The following is a 25,772-nucleotide window of genomic DNA, read 5'->3' as shown; positions in this document are numbered from 1 at the left end:
ATAGAAAAGATTAAAATCTTTTTTCAAAAAATAACGTGAAAAAAAAATAAAAAAAACTTGTTAAAACTAATCAACTAGTTTTGAATTAAATTATAAAGGCATGTTACTCGAATTTCTTTGTTGAGTATTGCTTAAACCGTTTAATATTAATTGTTCAGGATCAATATTCCTGCTACTTTCGCCAATTTCCTCGTAACTACTTACAGTTCGCGATGCATCGTGACTCTCTGCCAATTTTACCTCCGCCAGCCATTCATATATTTCGTTCGTGTACATTCTTGTTTGGAGAATTTCACGTGTTCTAGGCCGAGATCCAATAAATGCCATTGTTCCCTGAAAGGAAAATAGTTATTATTTATAATTTTCGGAATAAAAAAATAAATTTTTGATCGATAATAATAATTGCGACATACGGCACTTATCAGCGAAGATCGAAGTTGCTCCAAGAGTTGTAAATCCTGTACAATCACTTGCAATTCCTCCCATTTTAATTCAACTTTGTCGTGTAACATTTTCTCCTCTGCAAAAGAAAACGATTCAAATTAAATAAGCAAAATTATAAATTAAAGAAAATTAACAGAGGAAAATATTTTTTACCATCTCGTTTGGATGTTTGACTCTTGTATTGAATTCGGAATCGGAAAGCTTCGAGGAAACTCGATACCACAATTGTCAGCACAATCATTGTGATTAAGTAGAAAATCATGAAATACGCTCTCGTGTAATTACCCACAATATGTGCGTAAGCATTCATGAATATAAACCAATTATTAACAACTGTCAATTCAAATAAAGTCATTCCGCTCGCCACTAAATTGTCAAATGTGTTGAGATAATAATATCCCAAACTCGTTGTCTCGTTCGCCGAATATTTGTAAAAGTCTTCCACCGTTGTGTTTCTAAACAGAAAATTAATTTCAATTAATTAATAAAAGCTACTGACAATAATAATTATAAGAAATAATTTTGTAATTTTCACCAAAAACTAAATATTCAAGATTAAGACCCACTTGCAACAATTTCTCATGTCATAATTGGCGAACAATTCCATCCCGATGATTGCAAAGAAATAGTACAAAATGAGCATGACAATTGCGGCGGAGCACATCAACGGCGTTAAAATAACCAATGTTCCAAAAACATCTCGATAGCGTTTTTTAATTTTGAAAAGTCGCAGTGTTCTCAACGGTCGAAAAACGACGAAGAATGTTGCTGTTGGAAATAATGTGAGAATCACTGCCGCAACTAAAATCATAATCGATGCTCCCAAATCAAATAAATTCCATCCAGAACTCAAATATCTTCTCACACCAAGACCCAACACTTTGATAAGAGCTTCAGCCGCAAAAACTACAAAGAAAAATAATATGAATCAATTAACATTTGGTAAAGAAACCAAAAATTTATTTGGAAAGCAGAAAATTAAATGAAAAATTTTAGTATAAAATTCATGGTAGAAATTCAATTATTTAAAATACAATTTTCATAAAATTTTTCGAAAAATCAATTATTTAAAAGAAATTTTATAAAATTCTTCGCAAGAATTCAATTATTTTCACAAATAATATTTTTCACAGAAATTCAATTATTAAAATAAAAATGTTAATAAAATTCTTCACAAAAAAATCAATTATTTTCATAAGTAATAAAATTCTTCTCAGGAATTCAATTCTTTCATAAATAATAAAATTCTTCGTAGGAATTTAATTATTTTTAATAAAATATAAATGAAATTCAATTATTTTTAAAAATTTTAATAAAATTCTTCGATAGGATTCAATTACTTTAAATTTTTCGCAAAAATTCAATTATTTAAAATTCAATTTTCGTAACATGCTTCGAAAAAAATCACTTATTTTCATAAATTCAATAAAATTCTTCGCAAGAATGAAATTATTTTTATAATTAACGAAATTTTTCGCAGGAATTTAATTATTTAAAAAATGTTAATAACATTTTTTGCAAGAAATAAATTATTTTCATAATATTAAAAAAATTCTTCGTAAGAATGCAATTATTTTCAAAAACTTTTATAAAATTTTGTGTATAAATTTAATTATTTTCAATTATTTTTAAATATTTTAATAAAATTCTACGTAGGAATTCAATACTATTTTTAATACAACTGTAATTAAATTCCTAGAAAGAATTTAATTATTTTTAAATTTGCAATAAAATTTGTTGAAACAATTTAATTATTTGTGATTCAAGACTATAAAATTTACAAAAATTTAATATTTTTTTTTTAACAAAAATGTTAACTGTTAAAATTAAAAAAAAAAAAAAAAAAAAATTATAAAAAATATAATAATTTCCTAATTTTCTTGCAAAAATTGTAACACAAAATTTATTCTTTAAATCAGAATTAGTATAAAAAGTTAAAAACAAATTAGAACAAAAGTGATATGAAATTTCTGAAAATAATAATATTTCTTTTGCATAAATAAAAATGAGTTTTTCTACAACAATTTATAAGTAACTATTTTTATTTTTGAGAATGTTAAATTAAATTTACAAATTAAATTATGATTTTTATATTTAAATAATTGAATTCTCGAAAAACTTTCGGAAAATTATTTAAAATAATTTAATTATAGAAGAAAGTTTAATTAAACGAGGTTCTACTGTACCATTAAAATAAATAGTTTACTCACTGCCACCAAAGAGTAACGTATCCCAATAGGCAGAGAATCTATGAGCAGAATCGATTCGATCTCCTGATATTTCTAATAAACGGCCCACCATTGCAATGCCATTACCAACGATAGCTGTATCTGTAAATTGAATTAAATTAAATTATATTTTAATTAAAAATATAGAACTAAAGTTTACAACATCAAACCCGATCATTTTCCAAATTACACGTTAAATAAACTTTAATAATTAAACTTTAAATAATAATAAACGAATTAATGAATAAATGAATAAAAAAACAATGAGGAGTAATCATAAATTAATTATTTATATGGAATAGTAAATTAAAAAAATTAGTCAATTTAAAATTGTTGCTTACAAATTAAGGTATCAAAATACTTCCACGAAATGGCTAGATTTGCCCCTTTGCAGAGAAACTGTAAAGGTTTCCACGCTGTATGATACCAAGGAGTGCTTGAATATTGAGGTTCCCAGGAGAGGACTGTCACATCGTACACAGAGAAAAATTCCTCAATACTAAGGTAACCAACGCCCGAAGTGTTCATCAATTTAAACATCAACATCACGTCTTTGAATGCTGAAAAAAAATTAATTTCCAAGATTAATTTTAAAACAATTACTAGGCTTATTTAAAACAATCATGAACTAATCGACTAGTAATTTCAGGTAATAAATTTAACATAAAAAAATGTAATACAGTAATTCATTTAACTTAAAAAAAATTAATACAGTAATTCATTTAACTGAAAAAATTAATACAATAATTAATTTAGCTTAATTAGCATTAAAAGTTAAATACTCCTAATTAATAGAAAATTAATTTCTCTAAATCATATTTAATTTTAATTAACTATTTCTAAATGAAATTTCAATTCTTCATGAAACTATTTCAAGTTACCAACGTTTACGTCGACGAAATTATAAACAAAAATGGTTCAATTTTCCAGTAATTATTATCTTCCCCCAAGTGATTTTCTTGATTTGTTTAGAATGCAAGGGAAATAATAATTAAGTTCTCTTTATGAAGAATTAGCTTCTTGGTCTTAAAAAAAATTCTTCTCTTTCTGCGTCGACGAAAAAGTTGATAATTTCAGTTTCTTAATTTTTTTTCTCTATCTGCAAAAATAGAACCAACATTTCTTCGGAGCGTAATATCGCATCAAACCCTCGAATTGTCGGAAATTCATTCTGTCTGGATTCTGCTTGGAAACCAAAAGTTTAAACGCATGCTGACAGGCCTTTCGCTTGTGGAGGAACAATTTTTTAAATTTATCCCTTTGTGCAGCAGTGAACGTTTCATTAACCACGGCTAGCATGAGATTCATCATGACGTACAACATCGTACAAAGATACGACACAAAGTAAATTGCGTACAATTTATTTTTCGAATATGACTCCATCATTACGTCAGGAAAGCTGCAAAAAAAAAAAATTATTTCACAATTATGAACGTGAAACAAAGAAAAATTTATCAAAAATCTATAATTAATAATCTCTGTATTCCGGTAATCTGTTCGCAATTTAAAGTTAATTTTTGTTTACTTCTTTGTTTCCTAACTTTTTAAATAATTTTTCATTTTGAATGTTTTTGATTTTAAAATTAATGTAGGAATTAAAAATCATTGAATTATTGCGAAGTATTTATAAAAAAATTTGAAAATAATTGAATTCCTTTGTAGGATTTTATCGAAATTTTTGAAAATAATTGAGTTCTTAAGAGAAATTTTATTTAAATTGTATTGAAAATAATTAAAATCTTGCGAAGAATTTTACCAAAATTTTTTTAAAATAATTGAACTTTTTTTATAGAATCTTATTGAAATATTTGAATTTCTTCATTGAATATTATTAAAATATTTAAAAATAATTAATTTCCTGCAAAGAATTTGATTATTTATAAAAAATAATTGAATTCTTGCGAAGAATTTGTTTAATTATGAAAATAATTTAACTTTTGCGAAGAATTTTATTAACATTCTTTTAAATAATTGAATTCCTGCGAAGAATTTTGTTAATTATTAAAGTAATTTTTAATTCTTGCGAAGAATTTTATAAAATTTTTTGAAAATAATGGAGTTTTTTTAAAAAATATTATTGAAAATTTTGAAAGTAGTTAATCGGATTTTATGAAGAATTTTATCAAAACTTCTGAGAATTGGATTTTTTAGAAAAATTTTATTACAATTTTTAAAAACAATTAAATCTGTTCTATAAATTTTATTAAAATTCTATTGAAAATAATTGAATTCCTGCGAAGAATTTTATTACTTATGAAAATAATTGAATTCTTCCAAAGAATTTTATTATTTATGAGAATAATGGAACCCTTGCGAAAAAAATTTTATTAAAATTTTTGAAAATAATAAACAAGAATAATTATTGATGTACCTACTTAATTAAATTTTTAATGAAATTTATTGAAAAAATTCACTTATTTTCATGAAATTTTAATAAATTTAAAAAAAATTAAACATATTAAGTAAATAAATAAATAAAATTCTTCAAAATAAATCAATTATTTTCAATTATTTTTATAATTCTATATAAGAATTCAATTATTTCGAATACAATTTAAACTAAATACCTCGCAAGAATTTTAATTTTCTTCGAGACAATTAAATTGTTTTTCATAAATAAAATAAAATAAATTTCTTGCCGAGAATTCAATTGTTTCCAAACATAATAAAATTCTTTGAAATAATTAATTATTTTCATAAATAATAAAATTATTCGCATGAATTCAATTTTCATTGAAATTTTAAATAATCTTCTCGAAAGAATTTAATTATTTTCATACACTTTAATATAAACTTCCTTATTTAATTACTTTTATACAATTTTAATAAAATTCATCGAAAAAATTCAATTACATTCTTCGCAATAATTCAATTTTTCTTTTCAAAAGAATAATCAAATTCTCTACAGGAAGCCAATTATTTGAAAAATTTTTAGTAAAATAATATCAAATGTAAATTAATAATTAATAAAATAAATAAAAATAATGGGCATGAATAATTGAAAAATCCATTAAATAAAAATAAAACTTACTTTGCCGTAGTTAGTAATACGAAAAGACTGACAAAACTGTCTTCGAGGGTTGCAAAATGAGAATTCATTTCTCTAAACATATAATAACCTAGTACCATGTAGGTTGTCATAAAAAAGAAAAGGAGTCCCAACATATCCAAAATTGGTGGCAAAGTGAATAAAATCTGTCTAATAAATCGTCGAACTCCCCCGCAATATTTAGTGTCAACCAGAAAAATTGGCCGCAATGCTCGTGTCACTCGAAAATGCGATGACTGCCTCACCAAAATTGTCAATGCCTCCACAAACATAATAGCCAACGTGATACACTAGAAACAAAAACAGAAAAATATTTATAGAAACTTTTAAATATTCTGTAAATTAAAATTCCTTAAATTATCTCAAAGAGTTTACTTTTTACCTATTTTTTCACCTTTTTATCTTTTTACCTTTTTTGCTTTTTTACCTCTTACCCCCCAAGACTTTAATTCTCAATAATAAAAACAATAAAAAAAAAACATTTTAATATAAGCAGTATTAAAAATGTTTTTTTCATCCACAACGATAATGAGAATAAACCAGTAAAAACCGGAAATGTAATCCCATAGAAATTTGCACTTGCAATTTGCATACTTAAGTTTTCTATCTTTGTTCGGCAGTAATAATAATTAAATATATGCACCCACTCGTTATCGGCCTAAGTGGTTCAATGGCTCTTAACACACGTAATAACAGACTTAATCTCCACCGGATTATTCCGGTGAGGATATAACCCACTCTAAGTAGACAGCACACCTCCGATCAATATTGCATAATAAGTTATTTCCGAAATTTGCCAATTTAAATCAATTAGAATCAAAAAAATCAAAAGTTTCCTCTACAGTCTTTTATCTTTTTTAAAGTCTTCTTTTCTCTCAGAAATCATTATTTGTTTTCAATTTTTTTTCTTACCCTCAGCTTTCACTTAAAAAATCTCATCTATTTACTATTTTTTTCTCATCTTTAGCTTTCTAATCTCAAAGATCATTATTTTCCAATTTTTTTTTTCTTACCTTCAACATTGTTCGTTTATGTTTTAACATCATTCCCCATCCGATCCATCTTAATTTTAACGCTAATTCTACTCCGATTGTCATTAAGGCGAAAAGCTCTATTGTTCCGTGTGCCCAGACAGGTAACTGAAAATAGAAAATGTAAATAAATGGAAAAGTAATTTATTTTAGGGGGAAAAAAATTGTTTTTCTTTTTTTTTTTTTGTTAGCGAAAAGGGCAAAGAGGCAAAGAGTATTCAAAGGTTTTGTTTGTCGATAACTAAAAAAATGCAAACAATTTGAAAAGTAATTTATTTTAAAGTAAAAAAATTGTTTTTCCTTTCTTTGATTTCGGAAAAGGGCAAAAAGTATTCAAAAATTTGTTTTTGTTTGTCAATAACTAAAAAATGCAAATAATTAGAAAAGCAATTTATTTTCTAGACCGAAAATTATTTTTCTTTTACAAAATGAAGTACTTTTCTAAATATTTGCATTTTTTTTAGTTGTCGACAAACATAATTTTTGAATCCTTTTTCCCCTTTTTGTCAAAATTTATTTTGTAGACCATAATTATTTTTTTTTTTACAAAAATGAACTAACTTTTCTAATTATTTGCATTCTTTTTTAGTTATCGACAAACATAATCTTGAATACTTTTTCCTCTTTTTGCAAATTAAAAAAAGAACGAATAATTTTTATTCTGCTAAATAAATTACTATTTTTATTATTTGCAATTTTTTTTAAGTTATCAACAAACAAAATCTTTGCTCTTTTTGCAAATAATTAAAGAAAAAAAATATTTTTTTCCCTTTTGTCTAATTTGAAGAAAATACTCGAAATTTTAGTTCGTAACTAAAACAGAAATTGTAAATATTTAGGAAAGTAATTTATTTTGAACAACAAAAATTATTTTTCCTTTGCAAAAATTATTCGAACATTGTGTTTGTTTGTCGATAACTAAAAAAAAGAAAATGCAAATAATGACAAAAGTACTTCTATTTGTAAGAAAAGAAAAATATTTTTATTCTTTTTTAATTTGCATAAAGTTTTCAAAAGTTATATTTGTTAGCTTTCTGATAAAGATGTAGAAAAAAAATACAAAATCGAGAAAAATAAAACAAGGAATTTGTGATTAGAAAGAATTGTTAAAAATATTTTTGAATGACTCTATGATTCACAAAGTTTTCTTTTTTTTTTTGGGTGTTATGAGTCATTTTGAAAATATTTCCATAAGAAAAGAATTCTATCATAAAATTTGCTCCTAAAACGTTAAATTTATTAGAGTTTTTGTAAATAATTACGGTTTCTTTTTAAAGAATTTCATTAAAGTTCGTAAAAATAATGTAATTTTTTAAAGTAATTTTAATGGAAAATTTTGAAAATAATTGAAATTTACAAAGAATTTTGATTAAAAACTTTTGAGAACATTATTGAATTTTTTTAGAAAAGTTTTATGACAATTTTTAAAAATAATTGAAAATGTTAGAGAAATTTTATTAAAATTATCTTGAATATAATTGAATTTATTCCTATAGAAATTTAATTAAAATTGTATTGAAAATAATTGAATTTCTCAGACGAATTTTATTATTTACAAAAATAATTGAATTCTTGACAAGAATTTTACAATTTATAATAATAATTGAATTGTTGAAAATAATTTTGAATTTAAATAATATTTTTAAAAATAATTGTATTCTTTTGAGAAATTTTATTAAAATTGTATTCAAAATAATTGAATTCCTTTAAAGAATTTTATTATTTATGAAAATTTTTTAATTCTTTAAAATTCTTTAAATTTTGAATCTGTAATCATTCAAAAATTGATGTTTATTCTTGAAAATATAAATTTTTTTAATTCACAAAATAATAATAATAATAATAATAATAATAATAATAATAATAATAATAATAATAATAATAATAATAATAATAATAATAATAATAATGGAAGATAAATACCCTAAAAAGTGGAACTGCTGGCTCTTCAACAAACGCTAAGGCTAGTAAAAGCAACGACGTTAACAAATCAAGGCCATAGTACCAATTATTATGAACCAATAAATACGCTGGTAAATCCTCCGGATGTCTTGGATGGGAATCAAATTTTTCGTTGTTCCTGCCTTCCTGCAAAAAAGAAAATACAATAAACATTTCTTAAATGCCTTTTTTCGGAGCGAATCACATTTAATTTCACAAAAAAAAAATTACAAGATTACTTTGTAAATAATTATGAACTTTTCATTATTAAAATAAAATAAACAAAATAAAAAAGAATAATTCATTTCTTTCTTTTGCGAAACAATTGTTTTCATTCACAAAATCTCTCTAAAGAAGTCAACAAGTTCAATCAACTCTCATAGCAATGATTATAAAAATTTTTAAATTAATAAATCAATTGACTTACTTCTAAAAAAATTGCAGCTTCGTGATAGTTCATTTCCCAGTAAATTTCCGTATCCATGGTCATGACTTGTCTAGCAAGTGCAGCACTTTCGGTCAAAGTCTCACCTCCTAATCTATCCATTCCAATTCTATGGCCCATTTCATTCGGCGTTTCATTATTACCTCGCGGTGATATTCTCGTTTGATTGTCTGAAGAATGGAAGGACAACATTGATCCATATTCTAAAAACAATGAAAGGAAGGCATAGGCAAATGAAAGAGGATGTGCAAGTGCAACCGCAACCAAATAGTCATCAGCGCCCCGAAAAAAAGATTTTTTAGTCATGAGATAATGAAAAATAGGTGGAGAGAAAAAAATTAGTTTAAGCAGATTCGAATCTTTCTTTTTTCGATAAAAAATTTGGAAACATTTTCAAATCATTTTTTATTTGAAACCATAAAGTTTGAGTAAATTTTCAAAGTTCATTACCCGATAAAATTTTTTACAGTCAAGATAGAATTTTTTTTTTTTTATAAGAAAATGAAAGCCGATAGTTGCGAAGAAATTAGTGTCTAATTGCGATATTGCAGAGGAATGTAAACTTATGTTTGTATATTAGTTTGTGAAAATCGTGAAAATAAATTAAATAAGCGTGTTGAAGATAATAAATGATTTATTATTAAATGTGAGCGGGAGAAATTTGTCAATATAACACTATTTTACGCTGAAAACGTGAAATTCGCGTGTTAATAATATTTCAATGACGTCAATAGATAAGGTATTTTTGTACGATAACCAAAACTGGCAAAAATTAATCATTTGTTACCTGCCATACACTAATTAAATTAGTTTAATTAAAGTTTACCTATACTACCTCCACCTTAAATTCTATTTTACTTAGTGAAAAATCATTATTTACAGGTATTTATTTTATTTGTGAAATACATCGATTTTTCCTCTAAAAACTTAAAATTTCTATAGTAACTAAATTTTTCAGCATCATGCGGGATAAAAAAAATTTTTCTATATAGAAAGAAAATTTTTAAAAATACTTATTTATTTTTTTTTTTTTGAGAAAAAATGATAAAACTCACTAGGACTGGAACCATCCTGATCGTAATTTGGATTAACGTTCTCGTTGAAACGCTGGTAATTGTCAGCGGAATTAAAAATATTGTTGTTCATTTGTTTTAATGAACTACGATGTCTAATTGAAAATCGCGTAGCCTTCGAGTTTCGCTAAATACTCCCACGCATTCAAAAACTCCTACCAACTCCTACCGCGAAGACTAATTATTGTGTGATGATTGACTATACCAGTGGTTTTGTATCGTTGATTGTTGTATCAGACTTATATTCTTCGGATTTCTTTGATTACACTTTGAACATAATGTGTGCATGCATTATAACTGTACACATTATATTCCACGTATCACGCATATTTAAATAATCTTTCAATGTGTCTGCGAAACAAATGACAGCATTGCCTTCTCCAGTGTTCTCCCTCCGTCAAAATCAGCTGATCACTTGAATTTCCCCCTCCACCTTCTAACCTCAAAATTCGATACTAATTCCTGATTCCTGCTTTCCCGTTAATTAGTTAATTATACTTATTGCTCGTCTCTATTAATTAAATTTTTGTTATTGATCACCACAAAAACGATTTATCGAAAAAAATACTATACAAACCGAAAAAAGTATAGAAATTTGTCAATTTGAAACAAAATATTTTACCTTTTTGCCCTAATAGTCTGAAATATCTGCAACAATTCGGTTATTTCTCAATTTCCTTCATAGACATCAGTCAACATTCTGAACGTAAACAAACATTAATAAAAAAATGTTAAATAATCAAAACTAAAACTGATTCAAACTAGATGGAATTAGAATTACACGCACTAACTTCAAGGTCACGGAAAAATTATACAGCGTCAAATCAGATTCACAAAAAAAAATTTTTTTCTAGAAAAAAATAATAAGTTATCTTCCTATTGTTAATTAAAAATTATTTCAAGAACAGTTTTAAATTTGAATAATTCCCGCGTAGTTGTAAAACAAACGCGCATACGCACTACGTCGAACGATTTTTTTAGTTCCCGAAAACATCGCCAGGGAAAAGTTCTTTTGATCGTGTGATTTGTGGTAAGTGAATGTTCTTTGTAAATATTTTAAAGTTATCCATTTAATCCTCGATATTTATTAATTTTGGATTATTAAAAACAGTGAAAAACAAATAGTGTAAGGTTCAATTATTATTTACACGTAATATTTTGTGAATAAATAATGTTCTCGCGGAGATATCGAACTTGTTGTGGAGCATGTCAAAAATGCAATGCATTGACATTTTGTACAGTTTTACACACTAATTTTTTGTTATAATTAACATTTTTGCAACGTAGTGTTGTGTTTTGAAGTTATTTTTCTCGTTAGTGTGTAATTTTCGGGAAATTTTTGTCAAAAATTTGCGACACAGTGGAAACGTTTACTAAACATAACCTCTACGGTCGAATTGTGTTTGGAGGTTAATTGCAAACTGTTAAACTGGATTTTTTTTCGTTTTTTTTTATAATTTTGATAGAATTGAATAAATAGTGTAATTTAATTGAAACCCGCGTGTGATAATTTTTCACTTTTCTTTGTTTAAATTTGGAGTGGGATATTTTTTCCTTTTTTGATAAAAGAAAATGGTTTTTCGTTACAGATGGCTGACACGAAAGTTAAACCTGGAGCAAAAGCTGCCCCGGCAGCCACTCCTGCTAAACCGGGAGATAAAAAGAAACCCGGCAGGCCTAGGAATTACGATTTGGGAAATGGAGTTTATCGCTTCAGTAGAACTAAAATGTTCCACAAGAAGGCGATATACAAGTTTTTGGAGAAGAAAACACCAAAAACCGTAAGTAGAAATTTTAGGGCTGATTAATTATTAGGTACTTACTTTTATTTATTTATTAAATTATTATTATTATTATTATTATTATTATTCTTGTCCTCTTTGTTTCTTTTTTATGTTTAACACTGTAAAAAAAATTCTGTAGTTTTACAGCTTTTTACAGAATGTTATAGAAACTTGTAAAATAACGTATTTAACAGTAGCGAATTAAAAATACCTTTTGTAAAGTTAATAATTTAATTATTAAATAATTTACTAATTCATTATTCCTGTTTATTAATTCCAAACGTTTAAATAAAATTCTTCGCAAGAATTACGAAGTTGAAGTCCACAACGTTTATCAACGAAAAAAATTTATTTAATACTTTCAAATATTATTTTTAATTTAATATTTAATTGTAAAATAATGATTATCAAAATATAAACATCAATCTTTTTTTCTAAATATTTTTGTGTCAATATTGCTGCACATTTTTAATTAATTTACTAAGTAAACAATTTTTTTCGTTGATCAACGTTGTGGACTTCAACTTGGTCAAGAATTCAATTATTTTCGTAAATAATTGTTTTCTTTGTATGAATTCAAATTATTTTTTATAAATAGTAAGATTTTTTGAAAAAATTCAATTATTTTTAAATAAAATTTTAATAAAATCCTTCGAAACAATTCAATTATTTTCGAAAATATTTCACGAAAGAATTCAATTTTTTCTTAATTTGTTATAAAATTTTTCAAAAGAATTCGTTTATTTTCAAAAAAATTTCACAAAAAAATTTAATTTTTTTCTTAATTTGTTATAAATTCTTAATTCGTTATAAAATTTTTCAAAAGAATTCAATTATTTTCTAAAAAATTTCACGAAAAAATTCAATTTTTTTAATTAATTTGTTATAAAATATTTTAAAAGAATTTAATTATTTTTATAAATTCTTCGAAAAAATTCAATTATTTTCTCAAATTTTGATAAATTCTTCGAAAAAATTCAATTATTTTCTAAAATTTTTATAAATTATTCAATTACGTTTATAAATAGTAAAATTCTTTGCAAAAATTCAATTATTTTTCAGACAATTTTGATAACATTTTATGAAAGAATACAATTTTTAAAAATGTTTAATATCATTTTTCGAGAAAACATTCAATTATTTTCTAAAATTTTTATAAATTCTTCGAAAAAATTCAATTATATTTATAAATAGTAAAATGCTTTTCAAAAATCCAATTATTTTTAAGACAATTTTAATAACATTTCATGAAAGAATTTAATTTTTAATAACATTTTTCGAGAAAAAATTGAAATATTTTCTTAAATTTTAATAAATTCTTTGAATAGTTCAATTATATTTATATATATATATTATTTATATATATTATCAAAAATTCAATTATATTCAAAAAAATTTTAATAATAAAATGTTAATAATTAAATGTTTAATTTCAATTATTAATAAATACGATTATTTTATAAACTTGAAAGAAATTGTTCATAAAATTCAATTATTTTAAAGATTTTTAATTAAAATTTTTAAAGAAACTCCATTATTTAAAAAAAAATTCAAAGAAATTCTTTAGAACAAAAAATTCAATTTTTTTTAATTTGTTATAAAATTTTTCAAATGAATTGAATTATTTTCTAAAATTTTAATAAAATTCAATAATTAAATGTTGAATTTCAATCACCTATTAACAAACACGATTAATTGTGTGCTTGTTTGGACTTTTGTAATTATAATTTTTTTTTGTTTTTGTAATTGTTTTCCTAAATAATAAAATTCTTCGAAGGAATTCTATTATTAGATATTAAATTTTTTGATAAAATTTTTTGCAACAATTTGATGATTTTCAATACATTAATTTTAAAATTGAAAATATTTGAAAAGAAAAATTCTTTTTAAAAGTTCATATTAATATTACCTACTTTCAGAGTAATAAATTTATAGAAAATTGCAAAGTTGACACATTAAAAGTATTAATTTGACAAAAGGTACATATTTTAATTTCTTTACTTTTAAAGACAGTGAATTTCTAAATCTTACGGCGAAATTTCAAATTTTGGGAAAAAATGAGAAAACGGTCTCGATTAGTGAAAATAAATGGTATTTTCTCTTTTGTAGGTTAAACCCAAAAAGCCAACCACCGTCGAGAAGAAAATTGGCGGAGATAAGAATGGAGGAACACGTGTCGTTCTGTTGAAGAAGAGGAGAGCAAGTTATCCTACTTCAGATCCAGTTTCGGTTCACCACGCTAAAAAATGCTTCAGGGATCATGATCGTTACCTCAGACCATCCCTTAAACCCGGAACGATTTGCATTCTTGTAGCTGGTCCTCATAAGGGAAAGCGAGTCGTTTTCTTGAAACAACTGAAGAGCGGACTTCTTTTGGTTACTGGTAAGTCACGCCTTCAATTATTCCCTCTTTTTCTCGTCTCAATCAACAATAAGTCTTTATTTACCAAATTAATTTTTACAATCGTCCTAAATGTACTTTTTTAAAATTAAGCAAGAATCTAACGTAGTCAAAACTTTCGTTTTGACTACGTTAGATTCTTGCTTAATTTTAAAAAAGTCATAATTTCGTATTTTTAGAAATAAAAAATAAATTTTAAATTTGTCGCAATGGAAAAGTGAAGAATTCAATTTCCCACAATTTAGACAATTGGAAGTTGCATTTGAATAAAAATTCACAAATCCTTCACTAAGAAAATGAAAATAATAATTAAAATTCATTTTCCTAATTTAAATAAACATTTTTTTGTAAAATTCATTTTCGTTTTTTGTTTTGTTTTCAGGACCTTTCCTGATCAACGCTTGCCCATTGAGAAGAACAAGTCAGAACTACGTGATCGCAACATCGACAAGAATCGACATGTCCGATGTGAAAGTTCCCGATACTCTGAATGATGAGTATTTCAAGAGGAAACGCGAGAAGCGTGCGAAGAAAGAGGAGGGCGACATTTTCAGTAAAAAGAAGGAGGAATATAAACCAAATGATCAAAGAAAGCAAGATCAGAAACTTGTTGATAAACAAGTTATCGCTGCAATTAAGAAACATACAGATAAGAAAATGCTTTTTACCTATTTGTCCGCAATGTTCGGTTTACGCAGCAGTCAGTATCCTCACAGAATGAAGTTCTAATTCAGAAATGTTGACAGAATTCGAAAATAAATTTTTTAAAACTCAACTCTAGTGGTATGTTTTTGAAAATTTTTTTTAAATCTCTGATAAAATTTTAGGTAATGAATTTAAAATAATCAGGGTTTCTATAAGTCATGAAAACTTGGAAATCATGGAATTTTTTTAGTTTTTGTTGTAAACCCGTGTGATTGAAATTCGCGCTCCTTTATTACTCAGGGTGGTCACAAGTTTCAATTTATCAATTTCCCTGACAATTTACTGACATTAAAATTACTTTGCCTAGCAAAATTCTTTTCACGAAAATATTAATGTTTACAGAAAATGAGTAAAATTTATGAATTTTAATAATTTCTAAAAATTACAATATTATAACTCTTCCTGAATTCAATTATTTTCTACAATTTTCAACTAAACTTCATCTCTGAATCAATTAATTTAAATAATTTTCCAAAAGTTCTTCTAGAATTCAATTATTTAAAATACATAAACTCAATTTTTTTATAATAATTGTGACTTAAGTTTTTTTTTAAATTATTAAGGTATATTTTCAAAAAATTATAATAAAGAAATTCTTACAGTTAATTTTTTCAAAATATTTTAAAATAATTTTTTAACAATAACAGTTTTTCAATTTTGAAAAATTTCTAAACAAAATATTTTAATCTTTTAAAAATAATTTAAAAAGTAAATAAAAATGATCAAACTTTTGAAGAATTTTAATTATAAACAGGAATATGATTTCTGAAAAATTTTTATAAGTCCAAAAAGTAAATTTTGAATCTTAAAAAATTATTGCAAAAACATTCTAATAATTAGTTTTTAAAAATATTTTATTAATTAATATTTTTTAATTTTTTGAAAAGAATTGTATTTCTTAAAAGAATTTTTGTAGAATTTAAAAAAACAAATTTTTTGATGAATTTTAATTAAAAATTTTTAACATTATTGTTTTCTTCAAAATTTTAAAAATAATTCTAAAATGTTATTATTTTTGGAAATATTAAAAATATTGAATTTTAAAAAATTAGAAGCTTATTTTCATTTTTAAATTTACCTTTAAAGATTTTTTATTAAAATTTTTGATAATTCAGTTACTTTCAAAAATTTACAATTAAAATTCTTCAAAAGTTGATTTTCACAAATTGTAACAAAATACTTGAAATAAATTAATTATTTTCAATTAAATTTTACAAAATTTTAACTATTGAAAAACAATTTTTGAAAGATTTGTTTGTAGTTATTTTTTGCATTATAAAAATCAAAATAAGTTGTTTTTTTTTACTAAAAATTGTTGTATTTTGTTGTAATATTTTAAAGAAAAGTCGAAAAAGGCTCAATTTTCTTAATTTCCCTAACAAAAAATTTGTTTCATGACATTTACCTGATTTAACTGACAAAAATTTTGTTCTAATGTGTAATGGAAATTTTATCATTTATCACCTGGATATCATGGAATTTTATAAGGAGAAATTTTTAGAAACCCTGAATAATGAACTTAAAATTCATTTGACAAGTTTGAAAGTTTAATTCAATATTGAATAATTTTTCTAGACGAAAATAAGTTTCTAATTTTTAGTTTACTTGATAAATTTGAGGGAAATGGATTTAAAATCTCTTGGCAAATTAATGAATGAATTAATTTAATTCAATATTGAATAATTTTATTAACGAAAATGTTCAAATATTTAACAAAATTGTGCAACAGTTTCTTTAAATACTTTTTTAACAATCTAACGTATTATTTATGTAAAATTTAACAAAGGAAATTGGTAACTAGTTTGTTTTCGCGGATTTGTTTCTTGTGCCCTTGACTTGCGATGAATTTTTCGATTTTGACGCTTGTATTTGCTCGAGGAAGTCTGCTTCCAATTTCACGTAGGTCCCGCCTAATAGGGAGGAAATATTTTTTTTTAAGATAGGATTTTCTTTTTAATATTCTTTTTTATATAAAGTGAATTTTTCAATGTTTAATTGAGTGAAAAGTGTCAATACTAATTACCTATGGGCGCGTAAATATTCCAATAGTATCCATGCAATTTTCCATGCTGATACGTTTTTGCCATTAAACCATTTTGAAATAATATTCTCTTTGTTAGCATTGTTATCATTTGTGCTGCGGCTTTCTCTTCGAAATCCCTCTGATTGTCTTGATTGTATCTAGTTAGTAAATTTGCACTCCAAGACCCACCACCATCGCTTCTGTGATATTTATGAGTATTTTTTTTTTATTTTTTTGTTGGGAAATTTTTCGAAAGACTTACCTTTTGCCAGGACGGGGTTTTATTTTGTGTCGGCTCGATTTGAGCGATGGTAAAACATTCGATTCCTCGCTGCTTAGTGTGTCGTCATCGAAACTGCTGTACTTGCAACCACTTGTTAAATTGTCGTCATCACTTTCTGTTTCGGATGAAATTGGTGACGAAGCGTCTGTTGTTTGTGACAATTGTCGCGCTTTACTACTCATTGTCTTCTCGAGTGGCGCGCAAGGTTTGCGAAATCCCGAACCGCTCCAAATTTTTCCTTAAAAGAAAATTGAATTTATAGATGAAAATTGAAATGACTTTGGAATATTTAATCAATAATTAACGCTGTTATAATCATAAACTATAATTTTCGCTTTTTAGGTCCCTTGAGAAAACGTCAAATTTATTTGCAAGCTTTGCCTATTATGTACTATTTATTTTTTTATAATTTGCTACTATTTGGATTTTGAGCTTCATAACTCCCCATTCTCCCCTACTATTTTTCATTTGGGACACAATTTTCTTATTTTTCAAAACTTGCATTACTTTAAATTCACTAATAATTGGGAATAAAACAATTATTCTCAGAAATTTTAATAAAATTCATAGAAACAAAATTGAACAAATTTTAATAAAACTCTTTGAAACGATTTAATTATTTTCAAAAATTTTTCGAGATCACTTATTTTTAATATCTACTATTTTAATAAAATTTCCTAAAAGATCTTAATGATTTAAAGCAAATTTTGATAAAATTCAATTATTTTCATATAAATAGTAACATTTTTCGCAAAAATTCAATTATTTAAAAAAAATTTTTCACAAACAATAAAGTTTTTCACGAAAATTCAATTATTTAAAACAAATTTATAAAATTCTTTGTAGAAATTTAATTATTTTCATAAATAATACAATTCTTTACAGAAATGAAATTATTTTCATAAATAATTCAATTCTTTACAGGAATTTAATTATTTTCAATATAATGTTAATGAAATTCCACAAAAGAATTAAATTATTTTTAAAAATTTTAATAAAATTAGTGAAAAAAATTTTATTTTTCTTCAAAGAATGAAATTATTTTCAATAAAATAAAATAAATTCCTTGGCAAGAATTCAATTATTTTCTCAAATAATTAAATATTTCGACAATAGTCAATTATTAAAAAAAAGTGAATAATATTCTTTACAAAAATTCAATTAATTTTATAAATATTAAATTTTCTCAAAAGAATTCAATTATTTTCAAAAACTTTAATAAAATTCTGTGCAAAAATTCAACTATTTTCATGAATAATAAAATTTTTGCAGGTATTCAATTATTTTCGATAGAATTTTAATAAAATTCATCGAAAAAATTAAATTCTTTTTATAAATAAACAAATTCTTTGCAGGAAATCAAATTATTTTAAAAAGTTTTAATAATATTTAATGAAGAAATTCAATTATTTTGAAAAAAGTAATTAAATTTTTCACAAGATATTTCGAAAAAAAATCAATTATTTTCAGAAATTTAATAAAATTCTTCGCAAGTATTCAATTGTTTTCATAATTACAATAAAATTCTTCTGAAGAATTCAATTATTTTCATAAATAATAAAACTCATCGTAGATTTTCAATTATTTTTAATACAATTTTAAATGAATTATTCAAAAAATTCAATTCTTAAAAATTTTATTAAAATTCTTCGAAAGAATTCAATTACTTTTAAAAATTTTGATAACATTCTTTATAACAATAAATTTAATTTAAAAAAAATATTCAATTATTCAATGAATCATTTATTTTTGTATTTAAATAATTGCAATCTTCTTAAAACTTTCTAATACGAATTGATTTACAAAAAGAATTGTAGTTAAAATGTTAGATAATAATTGAATATTAGAAGCGTTATAGTATAAATTTTTAGAAATAATAAAATTTTTAAAAAAATTTAAATTGGAATCTTTGAAAACTTTCATTGTAAAACTGTAGGTAATAATATGTTTTTTTAATTTTAATATTTTAATTTTTATTTTGAAAAATTATTAATTTATTATTTTACTGCAAAATTATAAAGTTTTGAATAATTTTATGTAAACATTTTAACTAATAAAGAATAATTGAATTTGAGAAGAATTACAGTTGTAATTTCTGGAAATATTTGAATTTCTGTGGAAAGAGAAATAATTATTTAAATATTTATTTTACAAAAATTATTCAAGTTTAGAATGTGATTTAATTTTGGAATTATAAAAAGAAATTAGTTTTGAAAAATTGTAATTAAGATTTTTTTTGAAAGATAGTTGAATTCCCGTGAATAATTTAAAAAGATTAAATTAAATTTCAAATTATTTGGAAGTTTTGTCAAATTCAATTGGAATAAATTTTATATTTTAAAGAATTTTATATTCTTTTACAATTGAAAATTATTTTTACACATAATTGTATTTTTGAAGAATTTTAAATTAAAATTTAGAAAATAATTGAATTGAATTTTTAATTGATTTTAATTGAATTTTTTGCAAAAATTTAGATTTAAAGTTATTAGCATCAGGATAAGAAAAAATATTAATGTTTTTATGAAAAGTACAAAAAAAGTAAAATACAGAATCAAATTTTTGGGATTTTTGTGAATCGTCTTAAACAAGTTTTTTTTTGTCAAATTTAATTTTTCTGTAGTTCCATTTTGTTACTACTTTCTTCAGTCTTGAAGCTCCTTTTTAAAAATTAATTATCGAGTGCGAAGCCTATTTTTATTTACTATTATTTTTGGTTCTCTTACCAAGTAATCCTAGTTTCTGTCGAGGAGGCACCAGTTCGATTCCTTCCCACCACATGATTTCTTTACACGACAATTTTCCCGCTGGAATCGAAGAATCTCGCGCTGCGAGTCTTGTGATTTTTTCAGGAAAAAATAATTGCGGTGGCTCTATAACTATTATGTCCCGATGATTTGCAAAAACGTTCAAAGTGCCTTCATCTTGCTCCGATTTCAAGTGCGGTATATGCTCCTGTAATTAAATGTTTTCTTCATTATTAATTAATTCAATAAATTGAATTATTTTTCCTTACACTCTAAGGAATGAAAAATTTAATTTGTGGCTAAATTAATTTCTATAAATAAAATTTAGTTTTATATTGAAATTGATAAATATAAATTTCTATGGATTTAAAGTCATACCCGAAATTTGCAGCCCTCTTTGTTGGGTAACGCTTCAAATCTATAGGCCCTTTGACTGCAACACGGATATCTACCAAGTGGAAATGGCGAAGCTCTTTGTTGTTCAAGTACAAAAAATTGTGGCACTTCCGGATGATAGGAGCACCAATCCATTTGATTAATTGGAAAATAATTTTCACATTGTTGACACGATATAAAATGACAATCGCCCCACAATCGCCAATAGACTTTTCTCCATGATTTCAATTCATTTCGAAGCAATGTAATGTAATCATTTAAATTCCAAGAGGGATCCCTTGAAAATTGGAATTTTGAAATTTTCGAATGTTCGATTAGATTTTCTTTTGAATCTAATTATTAATTTAAACTATTTTATTTAATTTAAATTATTTTATTTACAATTTAAATTGTGTAAATTTTTGTTTTTCGATTTCTATATACCTGGTGTGTTTGCTATGTAGATTTCCTCTACTGTCAAGTAGCATTGCACTTGGAATACAGGGAACAAAATCGGAAATTGATCTCACTATGTTTTTGCCACATTTTCCACATTTGAATAATGTGGCCAATGAACTAAAGTGTCCTCGCTTATTATCGGGTGTGACTTCTCCCAAGGATATAATCAATTTGCAAAATAAACGACTTTGTATCTTATCTTTCTTGTCTTTTATCATCTCGAGATCCGAGTTGCTGAATAAATTGGCTAATCTGCGGGGAGAGAATAATTTCGAATTAAATTTTGGATTTTAGGCCGAAATAATTTGTGAAATACTCTGAAGATTGTTTTTCATTTCAGGTAGACAATAATAATTAACAAAGTTAATAATTGTATTATTAACTTATTATTGTATTAAATTAAAATATCTATATTAATAATCGTTGTATTCCGGAAATCCGTTCGCAGTTTAAAGTTACTTCTTTTTGTTTCCTAATTTTTTTGACAATTTTTCTTTTTAATGTTTTGAATTTTAAAATTAATGAAATTCTAATTTAATGATTTGATAATCTTTCTTTTTAATGTTTTGAATTTTAAAACTAATGAAATTCTAATTTAATGATTTGAAGATTAAAAGATACCAAAAATTAATTAAACCAAATTGTATTTAATTAAAAATATTTCTTTTATATTATTACTTAATTATTTCGTTTATAATTTTGAATCTGTAAATAATTTAATTCTTATAAAGAAATTTATCAAAATTTTTTAAAATAATTTATTTTTTTGCGAAAAAATTAATTAAAATCTTTAAAAATAAGTTAATTCTTGCGATAAATTTCATTAAAATAATATTAAAAATTATAAATTGAATTTTCACGCAATGATTAATTTAATAATTAATTTTTCCAAAATATTTTAATTTCTATAAAGAGTTTTATCAAAATTTTTTTTGAAAATACAAATTGAATTTCTGCGAAGAATGTTATAATTAACATTGTTTTTAAATAATTGAATTCTTTCGAGAAATTTTATTTCATTTTTTCCTAAATAATTAAATTTTTTCGAGAAATTAATTTTAATTATGAAAATAATTGAAATCTTGGTAAGAATTTTATTAAAATTCTATTAAAAATATGTGAATTTTTCTAAAAAATTTTATCAAAATTTTTCAAAATAATTGAATTTCTGTGAAGAATTTTATTATTTAGGAAAAGAGTTAAATGTTCTGAAAGTATTGAATTAAATTTTTTTCTAAGAAAGAAATTTATTGATATTTTTCATAATAATAAAATTTTTGCAAATAATTTTATTAAAATTCTTTAAAATATTTAAATTTCTGCAAAGAATGATATTAATTATGAATATAATTCAATTTTTTTCACTTGTTTCTAAGAACTTTATTAAAATTTTTGAGAATAATTTTTTTTTTTAATTATTAGTGAATTTAATGTAATTGCAAGTTTTATAATTGAAATTCTATGAAGATTTTTATTATTTACATGAAAATAATTAAATTCTTTCAAAAAAGAATTAAATTATTTAAATTCAAAGATAAGTAATTTATAGAGTGATTGATTATTTCTAAACATGGAATTTTTGTAAAGAATTTTATCAAAAAAAAATTTTAAATAATAGAATGTTTTCGAAGTATTTTTAACAAATTCTTTAAAAATAATCGAATTTTTTGAGAAATTTGATTAAAATTGTACTAAAAATATTTGAAATCCTACGAAGAATTTTATTATTTATGGAACTAATTGAATTCTTGCAAAGATTGAATTTTGTTGAAGAATTTTTTATCAAAAAAATTGAAAATAATTAAATTCTTTATAGAAATTTAATTTCAATAAATTGTATTGGAAAGAATTGAATTCCTGCGCGAAAAATTCTATATTATTTGTTAAAATAATTGAATTTTTGTGAAAAATTTTAGAAATTATAGAAATAATTGAAATCTTGTTCAGAATTTTATCAAATTTTTTAAAAATATTTGAATTACATATTTGAGAAATTTTATTTAAATTGTATTTAAAATAATTGAATTTCTATGAAAAATTTTATCAAAGTTTTTGAAAACATTAATTAATAATAATTAATTAGTTAATAATTCCTTTTTTTAAATTTTGTATCTGAAATGATTCCAAAATTGAGATTATTATTTGGAAATTAAAGAAAAATTGATTTAATTTGCATAATTAGTTAATAATTATTTTATTAACTTATTATTGTAATAAGAAAAGTAAATAAAATGTTTACTAAACATGAAAGAACCGTAAACAAAATTCTTGTTGCAGAGCGCGTTACTTTTTTTTATTATTATAGTAAAATTTGTAAACAAACCTAGTGAGAAGATTGTCATTTAAACAAGTCATGACTGTCGAAGTCTTTAATACTTCGGACATATTGTGAAAACTGTAATTAAGACAAGTTTCCGTCAATGGATCCATTTGGAGAAAAGAAGCCGATACCATTATGGGAATGACGTTATTCGGCTCGAGAATTGGCCATTCGGATTTTTTGATTAAATCCTTTTTTACCCATCTCATTAGCCAATCGAAAATTACAATATCACAGTGGACCGATATGTCCATTTCTTCTAATTTTTGCCCGGCAGTCACGTCAGCGAAATAGCACATTTTTTGAATTAATAATTTTTGCGGACAACGGAAATCTCTCTTCACGTTTTTTGCCTCATCACACACGTGAATTTCGATCTCGGTACTGAAATTATTAAAAAACTGATTATTAAAAACTGATCCCATATTTATTCAGATTTTTACTTTTTTTTATTTTTTTTTAATTTTTGAAAATAAAAAATTGTAATTAAATTTATTTTTAATTTGTCAAAATGGAAATTGAAAGAATTTAATTTTTAAATTCTGATTTTATTATAAAGGAAATATTTTATACTCGCTAATCTTTTTGTCTAGAAGACTCTTGTCTTTGTCCTTAAAAATTGAAGTCGATGCTTTTGATTCCAAATTATTGGCGGAGAGAGTTTTCTTTGTATTGTGATTTGTTGCAGAGGATTTTTTAATAGCTGGTTGAGAGGCAGATTTTGGCACCATGTAAGGCAGCACAGAGTCCAAAAAACCTTCGTGAAGAACTTCGCTTAATTTTTTTTTCATCGATTTCGATAAAAATGTTTCTTTAAATTCAACAGTTTCGCAGGATTTTTTTCTTAGTTTCATTCCATCGTTTCGTAATTTTTTCTCTTCGATTTCCTGCTGCAGTTCTTTTGCTTCACTTGTTGTTTTATTCGCAATCGAATTTGTTTGTATATCACAAGAAGCTTCATTCTAGAAAATTAATTTCGTTTTTATCTTTGAAGAAAATTTTTGTTTACTATCGAAAGAATGAGATTTAGAATTTACAAATGCCAGTTTTCCACTTACTTGATTTTCACATTTTGGAGAAGTTTTCGATTCGATTTCTTCTTTTGAAATTTGTGAATTTTCACATTCTGGGGAATCATTTTTTGTAATTTGTTCCTCAGGTGATGTTTCTTCGGTTATTACGTCCAAATCAGTTTTCACTAGAGCATTCCAATCGATTTCACTTTTTTCACTAAGCAGTGAATTTAAATCAAAACAATTATTTACTTGATAGGCTGTTCTCATAAAATCAAGAAACGTTTTCATCGATATTTCCGGATATTTTTCATCTTGAGAAGATTGAAGTCTTTCAGGTAAGTTTTTGTTTAAAGTCTTTTGTATATTTGATAATTGAGGAATTCCTAAAGAGAAAATATTTTGTAAAATTTGATTTAAAGACAAAAGAAAATATTGACATTATTTATTTATTTATTTATTCAATAAAAATACTTTTCGATATTAACTCACCTGTTTCTGTTTCTTTGACTATACTCGAATACATTGTAAAGTTTTTTTTCTTATAAAAATGACTGAACAGTAAATAGACTTTTTGACATTTTATTGCATTTTATCCATTTTATCAATAGTAGAAAATTGTACATTTACTTGCATTGAAAAATACAATTACTTGTTCTTAAAATATTGCAAAAAAAATCGTTATTTACACTCGGTAGAAATTTAGCATTATTTATTTTTGTAAAAGTAATAGAAAAGGGTAAATTTTGAAAATGATTTGACAGACTTAAAAGATAGGCTATGAAATACTTCTTTGGTATCCAAGGCGTAGGATATAGATCAAACACTGGACCTTGAACAAAAAACTTAAATAGTACCGAGAAAAAGTTACAATTATTAACGATTTTTTCTTCGGGGAAGAATTCTTCTTTTTCTTTGAAAACTTTGAAAACTTTGAAAATAATTCCGGTGTGTAAACATTGAAAATATTGTTTATTATCACCAGATCTATTTATTAATAATTAAAACTATTTCCATTAAATCTGATTTAAATAGACAGATAAAACTATGTAAATAAAACTAATTTCAAAATTTAATTTAAACTATTGAGAAAAGTTTAATTAAATTCATTAAATTGAAAGAGATATATACAATTTAAATTAAATATTTTTAATTTTCGAATCTAACCTAACCTAAAAATCAAAATGAAACAATTTAATTAATTCTTAACTGTCATTGGTGGAAATAATTGTTGTTGTTAAATTACTTTCACCCAATTAAAAAGAGAAAAAAAACTATCTTCTGTTGGTAACACTGGATTTAAATTTTCGTTTATTTTTAAAAAATCTTGTTCTTTTCTATTTTACAAATTAAATAGAAATAATTTAATTAGTCGATTTCTAGTCCTTTTTTAATCGTCTAGTATTTAAATTTACTTCTTTAAATCTTTAATTAGCAAATTACGGTAATTA

At 23.9% G+C, this 25,772-nt stretch overlaps 3 protein-coding genes across 10 annotated transcripts; 1 reads left to right on the top strand and 2 right to left on the bottom strand.

Annotated features, from left to right (window-relative positions):
- Positions 1-10,972, bottom strand: LOC122510704 (two pore calcium channel protein 1-like). 6 transcript variants are annotated; one of them, XM_043625536.1, is made up of 12 exons: positions 10,834-10,972; positions 9,121-9,308; positions 8,676-8,840; positions 6,735-6,860; positions 5,704-6,011; positions 3,791-4,071; positions 3,014-3,232; positions 2,655-2,774; positions 1,011-1,350; positions 598-899; positions 414-520; positions 1-333 (listed from the first exon to the last, which is right to left on the bottom strand). In XM_043625536.1, the coding sequence occupies exons 2-12, from the start codon at positions 9,256-9,258 to the stop codon at positions 91-93; spliced, it is 2,349 nt and encodes a 782-aa protein (XP_043481471.1). In that variant the 5' UTR covers positions 9,259-9,308; positions 10,834-10,972; the 3' UTR covers positions 1-90. The 6 variants fall into 6 exon arrangements, with proteins under 6 accessions (XP_043481471.1, XP_043481465.1, XP_043481466.1 ...); XM_043625530.1 differs by having other exon boundaries at positions 9,121-9,341; positions 10,194-10,946; XM_043625531.1 differs by having other exon boundaries at positions 10,194-10,946.
- Positions 10,973-11,102: 130 nt separating this feature from the next.
- On the top strand, positions 11,103-15,171 carry LOC122510706 (60S ribosomal protein L6). 2 transcript variants are annotated; one of them, XM_043625538.1, is made up of 4 exons: positions 11,103-11,241; positions 11,801-11,992; positions 14,105-14,378; positions 14,779-15,171. In XM_043625538.1, the coding sequence occupies exons 2-4, from the start codon at positions 11,801-11,803 to the stop codon at positions 15,123-15,125; spliced, it is 813 nt and encodes a 270-aa protein (XP_043481473.1). In that variant the 5' UTR covers positions 11,103-11,241; the 3' UTR covers positions 15,126-15,171. The 2 variants fall into 2 exon arrangements, with proteins under 2 accessions (XP_043481473.1, XP_043481474.1); XM_043625539.1 differs by having other exon boundaries at positions 11,222-11,337.
- Positions 15,172-16,769: 1,598 nt separating this feature from the next.
- LOC122510730 (uncharacterized protein KIAA1841) lies at positions 16,770-25,435 on the bottom strand. Of its 2 annotated transcripts, none has more exons than XM_043625581.1 (10): positions 24,814-25,435; positions 24,367-24,707; positions 23,882-24,270; positions 23,312-23,692; positions 20,974-21,240; positions 20,533-20,827; positions 20,134-20,362; positions 17,387-17,645; positions 17,125-17,324; positions 16,770-17,011 (listed from the first exon to the last, which is right to left on the bottom strand). In XM_043625581.1, exons 1-10 carry the CDS (start codon positions 24,845-24,847, stop codon positions 16,899-16,901), a joined length of 2,508 nt encoding a protein of 835 aa, XP_043481516.1. In that variant the 5' UTR covers positions 24,848-25,435; the 3' UTR covers positions 16,770-16,898. The 2 variants fall into 2 exon arrangements, with proteins under 2 accessions (XP_043481516.1, XP_043481517.1); XM_043625582.1 differs by having other exon boundaries at positions 17,125-17,271.
- Between the last annotated feature and the right edge of the window lie 337 nt (positions 25,436-25,772).

This window comes from Leptopilina heterotoma, unplaced genomic scaffold (assembly GCF_015476425.1).
Source record: "Leptopilina heterotoma isolate Lh14 unplaced genomic scaffold, ASM1547642v1 Lhet_73, whole genome shotgun sequence".
NCBI classification, from domain to species: Eukaryota; Metazoa; Arthropoda; class Insecta; order Hymenoptera; family Figitidae; genus Leptopilina; species Leptopilina heterotoma.
This window is presented reverse-complemented; position numbering and strand designations above follow the sequence as displayed.

Coding starts and splice junctions, on each gene's coding strand:
- LOC122510704 (XM_043625530.1), bottom strand. CDS start 10,284: ATGAACAACAATATTTTTAATTCCGCTGACAATTACCAGCGTTTCAAC. Junction 6,861..8,675: donor CAGCAGTTCCACTTTTTAGG/GTATTTATCTTC, acceptor TTCTATTTTCAG/TTACCTGTCTGGGCACACGG. Junction 1,351..2,654: donor TACGTTACTCTTTGGTGGCA/GTGAGTAAACTA, acceptor TTTTCTTTGTAG/TTTTTGCGGCTGAAGCTCTT.
- LOC122510706 (XM_043625538.1), top strand. CDS start 11,801: ATGGCTGACACGAAAGTTAAACCTGGAGCAAAAGCTGCCCCGGCAGCC. Junction 11,993..14,104: donor AGAAGAAAACACCAAAAACC/GTAAGTAGAAAT, acceptor TCTCTTTTGTAG/GTTAAACCCAAAAAGCCAAC. Junction 14,379..14,778: donor CGGACTTCTTTTGGTTACTG/GTAAGTCACGCC, acceptor TTTTGTTTTCAG/GACCTTTCCTGATCAACGCT.
- LOC122510730 (XM_043625581.1), bottom strand. CDS start 24,847: ATGTATTCGAGTATAGTCAAAGAAACAGAAACAG. Junction 23,693..23,881: donor CTAGACAAAAAGATTAGCGA/GTATAAAATATT, acceptor TAATAATTTCAG/TACCGAGATCGAAATTCACG. Junction 17,325..17,386: donor AAACCCCGTCCTGGCAAAAG/GTAAGTCTTTCG, acceptor TAAATATCACAG/AAGCGATGGTGGTGGGTCTT.